The following is a 10266-nucleotide window of genomic DNA, read 5'->3' as shown; positions in this document are numbered from 1 at the left end:
TAACAATTTAAAAAATACATATAAATTTAGAGGCACCATTATAAACCTTACAACTGTACAAGTGAAACACAACAACAGAAATGCCTAAATACTGTATATGAAATCACAGTGGAACAGTTATAGGCACTCACACACTCAGTCAATTTTAGGATTTTAGAGAAATAAAATAAAACACTGTACATACACTTATGAATTGCAGCTTGAATATTCAGTCAAATTTTGACTTGGAACAAAATCATAATATGTGGTTGCAAAATAAAGATATTATTATCTGCACAACCAGTTCATATAGCAGGTGATGGTCATCACCTTACTAAGGCGAGCTGGAAAAGCTCCTACAGTCACGTGAACCTGGTAATCTCAGGCTACAGCCAGATTCAGACCTGCCATAATACAAGCCTTTGTGTACAAAATTCATTGTTATTATGAAGCACAGCACACGGTGACAAAAAGCATTTAACCAGTTACCCTTGATGAGCAGTGGGGAGCCATAAAAGGAGACCAGCATATAGTGTGTTGGGACAGTGCTTTTCTCAGTGACACCTTGGCAGCTCAGGATTCAAACCGGCAACCTCCCAATTACAAGTCCGATTCTTTACCTGCTATCTGAAGTCAGATACTGCTCACATTTTATAGATAAATCACAATGACAGAGATGGCAGCTGTGAGTCCAATGTGCAGGTAATGAACTGACAATGGAGCTCCTTTCCTGTTTTGTTCTGTTTTTTTATTTCCAAAGGCACATGTTGTCAAATTGTGAGATTCTTATGACTAAATGAATGACAGTAATGAATGTTCACTGTGGACTAAGAGGAAATCATTTTACCCTCACTGATCTTCAACAACAGAAACTAGACAGCAAGTACCAACCTCAACTGTCTAATTGTATGCATTAGCTAGTCTTATTTAACATTCTAACAGCTTGTTACATATCAATGTTACATGTTTCACCTGTTTTCATGTAAAAGCAGTCTCCGTTCATGGGATGCTCAATTTAATGTGGACATTTAAACACATTGCATAAAATATCAGTTTTGAGCCTCAAACGATGAGAGATTTCAGAACCCTGAATATATTATTGTTGTGTTTTTTTGTTTTGTATCTTGACTAAAAGCAAATTTCAGTCATATAGGTGAAGTGCTTTGCACTGATGAAACCGTACATAATTTCCAGGTTGGTTGTAGAGCTTTATTAGTTGTAGATTCAAGACTAACTCATTCTCAGTTGAGTTTTGACCACGGTATTCATGGATACTTTGAAGTTTGACAAATGTATTTACCGCCACTGGGAGTACTTTAGGACTACAGTGTTTTGCATTATGAAGATCAGATATGGACTACAAGGCGCTGATGTACATCTCTAGGGTTCATCTGCTAAGTGCCATAAATGTAATAAGCATTTCAGCTACCTAGTTTTGGGTTCATTTTTAAGCAAGATTGCAGACTCTCCATTTTCAAATCCGATACCATGCACACAGACATATTTGAGGTTCACGTGACCAATCAGGACAAGGATCTTCCAATTCACTTGGGATTTCTTAATATAAAATCAGGAGCGAAGTCCATAACCATCTACCATGTCTCCTGGACTCATCTCTAACGGACAGTGAGGACTGTCATAGTCAGACCTTTCCAACATGGTGGCATCAAGGGTACCACGCTGCTCATAGTCATATTTTGATTCTGGTTCCACTAATTCCTCCTCAGATGCTGCAGGCACCCCGATTGGAAAGTGCCCGTTCTCCAGGATGACGTCACATGATTCAGATAACACTGTATCTCCCTTACCACAATCTTCAAGAGTCAAGAGAGGTGTTTGACCAGTTGTCACCACTGGACTTAAACAAGGTGACTCTGGCTTCAAAGTAGAGTCACCTGTTCCGCTATTTGGACTGAGGGAACTCTGTAAAAGAACAGAATATTAAATAAAACATATTCGAAGAATGGTTTTAGCTGAGTTGTTACACAGTTGCCATGTTAACTGCAGATATCTGTGTATAATGCTGTGGTGGTACTGTGACAAAAAATGTTTATACAAGACTTACTGGAATGACAGAAGTGAAGTGTAATACTTGTTCCTTAATCACCCGCCGCCATATGAGCAGAACTACTACAATCACCACCAGGATTATCAAGAAGGTGACTGTGCCAAGAATGATGTACACATGACCTGCAGAAAGAGCAAATAAATAAAGATCACATAAGCAAAATCAATGTCATTTGGTTTAGGGCATAAATGAAAGCAATATACAACCTTTCTGCATAGTTTACTGAAATACAAGTCCCTATTGTTGTAATCAAAGCTTTAAAACTGGCAAATTATCATCCTGGTGAATTCACGGTGCAGAGTTGCCATTCAGAGTAATTTCCTACATATACCCAAATCTCAACTCTTCTGCTCTGCTGTCACCATCTGTAGCTGATTTTCTTGGTCAAAAGAAAAGCAGCCTGAACCTACTGAAACAGACATTTCTGGCCACCATCTGTCACACATTGCTTTTCATCCAACACTCACCTGACTCCTGTTATTAATTCCATTTTTAGTAAATCTGGCTATTCTGGATATCTCGATCTAGATATTCTCTAATCTTTCCTTCTGCAGATACAGGTCAACATAATTTCTGTGCTGCCATTCATTGTAATCATTCTGAACTTTTGATACAATGCATATGTTTGCGTCCCTCCAAATAAATTACAATCTGTTCAAAATTAGGATGTTTAATCTATTTATTTGATTGATAAAAGTGTCATACTGCATAGAACATGGGTTTGGGCAACATATCAATCCAGTCACGAGTGGACTGGATGTGGATGTAGTGATCAACTTGTATATGATTAGTGTTTTCTTGCTCTCTTACATAATTTACAGTTATAATATCAATGTGTGTATCTGTTGCAGTGTTGATCGTATTAATACCAGCAAATGATACATTTTGGGGCATACTGACTAGTCCTAATTCATGAAAGTGAAGTGGGTACAGAAAGTATTTCAGTGGGTATTGAAATATCACATGGTCCTAAGTATTCAAACCCTTTGCTGTTGTATATTTAACTCTGGTGCTGTCCATTTCTTATGATCATCCTTGAGATGGTTCTACAACTTAATTTGAGACCAGCTGTGCTTGATTATACTGATTGGACTTGATTAGGTAAGCCACACCCCTGTCTATATAAACTGTCCATACAGCTCACAATGCATGTCAGAGCAAATGAGATTAATGAGGTCAAAGGAACTGCCTGAAGAGCTCAGAGATTGAATTGTGGCAAGGCACAGATCTAGCCATGGTTAAAAAAAATTCTACTGCACTTAAGGTTCCTAAGAGCACAGTGGCCTCCATAATTCTTAAATGGAAGATGTTTGGGATGACCAGGAGCCTCTCTAGAGCTGCCCGTCTGGCCAAACTGAGCTATCAGGGGAAAAGAGACTTAGTTAGAGAGGTAACGAAGAACCCAAAGATCACTGTGGCTAAGCTCCAGAGATGCATTCGGAAAATGGGAGAAAGTTGTAGAACCATCACCGCAGTCCTCCACCAGTCAGGGCTTTATGGCAAAGTGGCATATGAAAGCCTCTCCTCAGTGTTTGCTAAAAACACCTGAAGGACTCCAAGATGGTGATAAATACGATGCTCTGGTCTGATGAGACCAGGATAGATCTTAATGGCCTTAATGCTACGAAAACCAGGCACTGCTCATCACCTCTCCAATACAGTCCCAACAGTGAGGCATGGTGGTGGCAGCATCATGCTGTGGGGGTGTTTTGCAGCTGCAGTAACAGGACAACTGGTTGCAATCAAGGGAAAGAGGAATGCAGCCAAGTATAGAGATATCCTGGAAAAAAAACATGCTCAGGACCTCAGACTGAGCCTAAGGTTTACCTTTCTAACAAGACAATGACCCTAAGAATACAGCTAAAACAACAAAGGAGTGGCTTCACAATAACTCTGTGACTGTTCTTGAATGGCCCAGCCAGAGCCATGATTTAAATCCGATTGACCATCCCTGGAGAGACCTAAAAATAGCTGTCCACCAACCTTTACATTAACCTGCCAAAACTGGAGAGGATCCTCAAACCCAGGTGAGAAAAACTTGTTGCAGCTTTCCTAAAAAGACTAATGGCTGCATTAGGTCAAAAGGGTGCATTTTCTTTGTTTTTTCTTTGTTAATAAATCTGCAAAAATTCTGTGTTTTTCAGCCAACATTAATGAGGAAAAAAAAGAACTTAAATGATTTTTTCAAATGGCTTCAATAATACAAAGAGTGAAAAGTTAAGGGGTCTAACTACTTTATGTAACCACTGTATATTGATTACATTAAAATAAATAAAGAAAAAAAAATCTAAATACTTACACTGTATCCCGTCTTTGATGCACACAGTTCTGTCAGTGGTAAGTTGAAGGCTGCCATAGAACCCATCAACTTTTAGTATGATGCAATGTCCAGTGCTCTCATTGGTGAAAACAGATCCACTGCAGAAATCATCTGTAAGGAGGCAGGACATTTCCCATGTTTTCTACGAAGAGGAAAAAGGAACATCACTGGTAAAAGAAAAAAAAAAAAAAAAGACTTTTTTTTTTATTAATTCAGAGTTGCTGAATTATTTTCAACTGACATCATCATGACTGGTGAAAGTAGAATAAGTAAATTTCTCTTTTTCCACCAGGTCTTTGTGTAAAAATAAGGGGTAGAGGAACCGGAACGTGATTCGTCCAGGTTCTGTGGTCACATTCAGAGATGGGAAGTCCATGGCGCCTGCAACATGACATAACATAGATCTTTCACTGAATTGTCTGGGTCTCCTAGCTCTTCACTTTCATGTTGCTATTTTCATATGTTTCCACATTGACTTTATTTACCATATTTAATCATGTGGTTGCAAACCCTTCCACATAAACCCACAAAAATCCACAAATAAAAAACTTACATCAATTGGGTCAGGCCAGGCCATGTTTATTTTGGAAAAATAACTACTCACTCCCTTCCCTTCAAACTTTTTGAGTTTGCTCCACACAAGTTGAACACGAGTTATAGCTTTCCGGCACTTTATGATTAAGAATGTAACCCTTTCCAGTTTTATGTAAATCAACCAAAGTCATATCAAACACTTTAGAAATTCACAAATCTACAGTCAAACAATCTTCTTATCTAATCATTAAAACTGGCTAAAACATGTGTCCATTAGTCTACAGCATGTAAAACATTAAACAAATAGTGTGTCTATGGCAGAAGCTGCTGTTTATTAAAAAGAGCACCACTGCATGCCTGAATTTGGGAAGAACATACAGTACACAGTACTATATCTAGTGTAAAAGGGGCACTGCATGTCATCATGAACACATCATGATCCAGTCCTGCTTTCCTGGATCAGGGCCTGGGAAAAAGCAACCATTAAGGGGAAGATGAATTCCCAAGTGTGACAAACACTATAAATATGGCATAACACAACGGCTTCAGAAAAACAATCTATCTTTTGCAGTGGCCAAGTCAGAGCCCAGACTTCAATCCAATAGAAATGCTATTCAATGCTATGGAATTACTAGAAGGTGGTTCATAGGTGAGTGTGATAACCTCTAGTCTACTATCTAATTCATTTAGTAATAAACACCACCTCACGTGACAGTAAAAAAACATCTTAGATGTTTTCATAGTAGGGGTCCTAGTGAACCGGAATTGATCTCTTCATCGATGGTAACTTGAAAGCACGTTGTAAGTCGCTCTGGATAAGGGCGTCTGCCAAATGCTGTAAATGTAAATGTAAATCTTGCAAAGAGTCGATTGTAGACAGGGGATGTTCAATGAACACAACTCCTAACCAAAAATCAATCAAAATAAATGTGATAGGATCATTATTAAAACAATATCTGAACATTTGCCATCTTTGAACATGGTTTTGGTGGTAGTAGCCTAGTGGGTAAGACACTCGCCTGTGAACCAGAAGACCCGGGTTCAAATCCCACTTACTACCATTGTGTCCCTGAGCAAGACACTTAACCCTAAGTTGCTCCAGGGAGACTGTTCCTGTAACTACTGATTGTAAGTCGCTCTGGATAAGGGCGTCTGATAAATGCTGTAAATGTAAATGTAAATGTTTTGGGTCACAGGCACTCACAGGATTGTTGAACGCCAAGGTCGGTATCATAGCTGAATTCAGCAGTCTCAACTTCAGACACCTCGAATCCCACAGCAGCGCGAACAGAAACCATGTACGATGTTTTAATGTTATCCGTATATGAAGATATGTCCAAGCTGGTTTCTGTGATGTTCACAGTGTGCATAGTTTCAGAACTGTCAATAAAAAATGCATTATAAAAAAAGAATCATAGAAACATTAATACGTTAATCCTTTTTAATACTTTTATCTTGTGTTCTTAAAAATCAATTAGAAAACAAATAGAATTTATTGAGCCATACTCATATTGCCGAATCTCCACCTTGAAGACAGGTTTCACAGATGGATCTGTATAATTCCAGTAGATCACGTTCTTGAGATTGTGGCAGGAAACAGTCAAATTCGATGGGGGTTTAACTGTAGACAAATGAAATGGACACAAACATTTTACACAATGTTTGCTAGCTGATTTCTATTCAGCATTATTTTATATAATTTGCTTATTATAATTTGAGAGTATTAATGGAATTAAAGGCATACATGTTTAAATGGGCCATATTTGCATTTCTACCCTTCTTTAAATGAAACTGGTATTACAAGGCATTTATATAAAACTATATAATTACAGTATGTTAGGGAATTTCATTTAAATGTTTTTATTCAACTATATTTCTTTAAACAACCATTTAATCATTTTCTATATATGAGTTTCACATTAATCTTTTAGAATTTAGAAAGATTTCAAGTGAACTTGTTGACAAACACTAACACCTTGAAATGCTGACACATAGCGGAAAGTTCCACTCTCTGTCCTAATACTGCCTTCTAATATCTTCTTTATTAAAGGAACAAACTGCTTGTTCCTCTTCAGACAAGGAGGACAATGCAGAGGAGCTGCTTCTCTGTTTCAGTCACCAGAAACTCATTTCAAAAGCCAGTCATTGTGGAGAAATAGTATGGAATCAGATTTGTGGCAAATTTTTGAAACAAAACTTTCCTAATTTCAACTAAAATTACGACATTGAAATGTAATGCTTGTGAGACATTCACAAGTCGCTCTGCCCCATTTTACGTTTACACTGCCTGGGATTATTGTTGGACTTTTGGCACATTTCTCTTGTGTGGGCGGGGCTTCATCTCATTGGACAGCAGGTATTTGAGTGACAGCACAGTTCCCCGGAACTCTTATCACTGTGAAATACGTGGGCTTTAAGAACACACAGAGTAGCATCAGCTATTATAGTCATCAGTGTATTTAATCAATTGATTAATCGTGCAGTTGATCGTGTGCACCACAAAAAATTACCTTTCTTGTAGAATTGTGCTTCAAATAATAAAAAAAAATTGTTAGTTAATCATTTACAATCAATATTGCCTAAATGTGATTTAAAAAGGAGAAGTGAACCTGTAAAACTGTTTTGTTGAATGTGATGCAGTCAAAAGTTCACCTAACTTTTGTGATTGTGAACAGAGGAAAAAAGTAGGTGCAATAGTGCAAACAGTGCCATGTTTAGTGCCCTGAAAACTGTTATAATGCATTATAGTACATAATGCATTTCCTATCTAAGTATAAATACCAGATAATATAACTGTAAATCCTAATCTGTTTATATTCATATTTGAAAGGCACAGAAATTCAAATGAATTGCTAAATTGCCCTTGCTAGTATTGTTTTGGACAGGATTGCAGAAGAAATAGTTTCACTGCAAAAGCATTTCACTGCATATCATACAGTGTTTGACTACGTATGTGACAAATAAATTTTAAATTTTAAAAACTCTTTTGCATGTTTTACTGTTTCCTTTTGCAATAGTAACAAAAGCAACAATAAAGGAGTGTAGTAATTAAATCACAAGACCGTATGTCTACAAATGGAGGCAACTAAATACCCAAGATACTTGACATTCTACAATAATAAGTATATCTGAGATTCATGCATGCAGTGATCATCATAGGGTGGTAGTAGCCTAGTGGGTAACATACTCGCCTATGAACCAGAAGACCCAGGTTTAAACCCCACTTACTACCATTGTGTCCCTAAATTGCTCCAGGGGGACTGTCCCGGTAACTACTGATTGTAAGTCGCTCTGGACAAGGGCGTCTGAAAAATGCTGTAAATGTAAGTATATAAATATGCACTTTTTATGAACTTTAAATCTGTTTCCACTAAATAAAGCATGTTGTGTGGCCCTGCTAAAAGGCGAGTGAAACTGCGAGTGACAGTCAGCAAGGCCCACTCAAGGACTGAGATTCACTGCGGTTTTACAATCTGAAGAGTGTGAAGCCACACTTCTCATCAGCTCGTCACATCCTCGTCTGGATGTAGAGAACCTTCTAATGCCACCCTTCCATCAACAGAGTTCCGTCTGTAAATGACTCAGTCAATCAAATTTTAACTTAACTTAAGTTGGGGCCTATGAAGGAGTGTTGCTCCATCATCAATAAAAATCCACAATCAAATCGCCGCTCTTACACACCACAATGCAGATCCTCCCTGAAAAAAACACACCGTGACCGTGACTCAAGCAGTTCTGGAAGCAAATGGCTGGCTGGTTGTGCTGGTTGTGACTTACTGCTGCCTGCTGCCACACACCCTGCGAACAAACAAAAAAGCACGACGGTACCCGGCGGTGACATCTCGTCTTCCAGGAAACGCGAGCAAATCGTCCGTCTCCGTGCGCGTCGTCAGCTCTCTCGCCCGCACCCGTTACGTAAGAGACGCGACAAGGGGAGGAGCCTGTTACTGAATTTTCCCGGCCAGGCGTCGTGCAGGAAAGTACCTCGCCGCCCGCTGCTCCTCTTCCCTATTTTAACCTCGTGTTCAGGGATGGAAGGGCTTCACGTATCATATTTCTATAACACGTGCTCTTGTAGCAGGGCTGAACAGGCAACCGGGAAATCTGGGACGATGCGCCATGAGTGTCGCATGAAAAGTACGCAGAAATCTGCGTTATGCTGGCGAAAAGCAAGTCAGTGCCAGTAAGTGAGCGCTGTAATGGTTACTTTGGCCGTAACCCTGTAAAATACGCGTTATTTCTGTCAGCGCTGCACCCTTAATCCCACCGCCACAGCAACTGGGACGGAATATACATGGACAGACATGACATGTTTCTCTCATGAAAGAGTGGGTTTGTCATTTAAATCCCACTGCTGCACAGCTTTATCAAACCGATATTTAAAGAATACAATCATTAAAACGCACTTTTCTGTTTACTTCCTGCACATCACGTGATTTAAAGTAACCGGTGTTGTTAAATATGATGCAATATAAAATTCGGTGCACCTTACTTTTGTGCTGGTGCACCAAAGTAAAAAATAATGCATTACATAATGCATTTCATATCTAACTGTAAATTCTAGGGAATATCACTGGAGACCTTAATCTCTCTTTGTAAGACACAGTAAATGAAAATTATTTGCTGAATTGCCCTTGCTAGTATTGTGTTTTTGGACGGGATTGCAACAGAAATAGTTAAATCCCCTTTTGCATGTTTTAGAATGAATAGAATGCCTTTTATTGTCACTTTAACTATGTACAATGAGTTCGGTGCAGACACTAATGTAGTAAAAAAGGAAGAAAATACAAATATGCAAAAATATATAATACAATAACGGCCAGGAATTACAAAGTGTGTAATAGTCCCCTTACACAATAGTAAGGCTGATAACAAATGCAATAATAAAGGAGTGTAGAAATTAAATCATAAGTCTATTTCTACAAATGGAGGTGGCAGGAATTAAATTAAATACCCAATATACTTGACATTCTACAATAATAAATATATATATGCACTTATTATGAACTTTACCCTGGCCCTGCTAAAAGGTGAGTGAAACTGCAAATGACAGTCAGCATGGCCCAGTGGAGGACTCAGAATCACTGCGGTTTTACAATCTGAAGAGTGTGAAGCCACACTTCTCATTACAACTGGTGAGAGTCATGTGATTCAAAGCAAACTCACCTAGAAATGAAGGGAGAATAAGCATAGATTGTGGACTGTTAAATGTGCCGTTAAAGTCATTGAGCAATAGATTTTTTTATACAATCTATACCTATTAATAATAAAGTTGCATGTATGTACACACTGTATGCCTAAATGATTGTTATGGAAGCCCTGAAATTATTGAGCATGCTTTGCTAAAAAGACTAGAGGATTTCCC

General features: G+C 38.5%; 1 protein-coding gene across 3 annotated transcripts; it reads right to left on the bottom strand.

Moving 5' to 3' along the window:
• Nucleotides 1–8837, bottom strand: LOC114796081 (interferon gamma receptor 1-like). Of its 3 annotated transcripts, none has more exons than XM_028989967.1 (7): nt 8679–8831; nt 6408–6522; nt 6106–6281; nt 4609–4748; nt 4347–4509; nt 2045–2169; nt 1–1902 (listed from the first exon to the last, which is right to left on the bottom strand). In XM_028989967.1, exons 1-7 carry the CDS (start codon nt 8740–8742, stop codon nt 1549–1551), a joined length of 1137 nt encoding a protein of 378 aa, XP_028845800.1. In that variant the 5' UTR covers nt 8743–8831; the 3' UTR covers nt 1–1548. The 3 variants fall into 3 exon arrangements, with proteins under 3 accessions (XP_028845800.1, XP_028845802.1, XP_028845801.1); XM_028989969.1 differs by having other exon boundaries at nt 6408–8599; nt 8679–8827; XM_028989968.1 differs by lacking the exon at nt 4609–4748 and having other exon boundaries at nt 4347–4478; nt 8679–8837.
• Nucleotides 8838–10266: the final 1429 nt, after the last annotated feature.

Source organism: Denticeps clupeoides, chromosome 8, assembly GCF_900700375.1.
Source record: "Denticeps clupeoides chromosome 8, fDenClu1.1, whole genome shotgun sequence".
In the NCBI taxonomy this organism is placed as follows: Eukaryota; Metazoa; Chordata; class Actinopteri; order Clupeiformes; family Denticipitidae; genus Denticeps; species Denticeps clupeoides.
The sequence above is the reverse complement of the archived record's forward strand: the minus strand, read 5'-3'. Positions and strand labels throughout refer to the sequence as shown.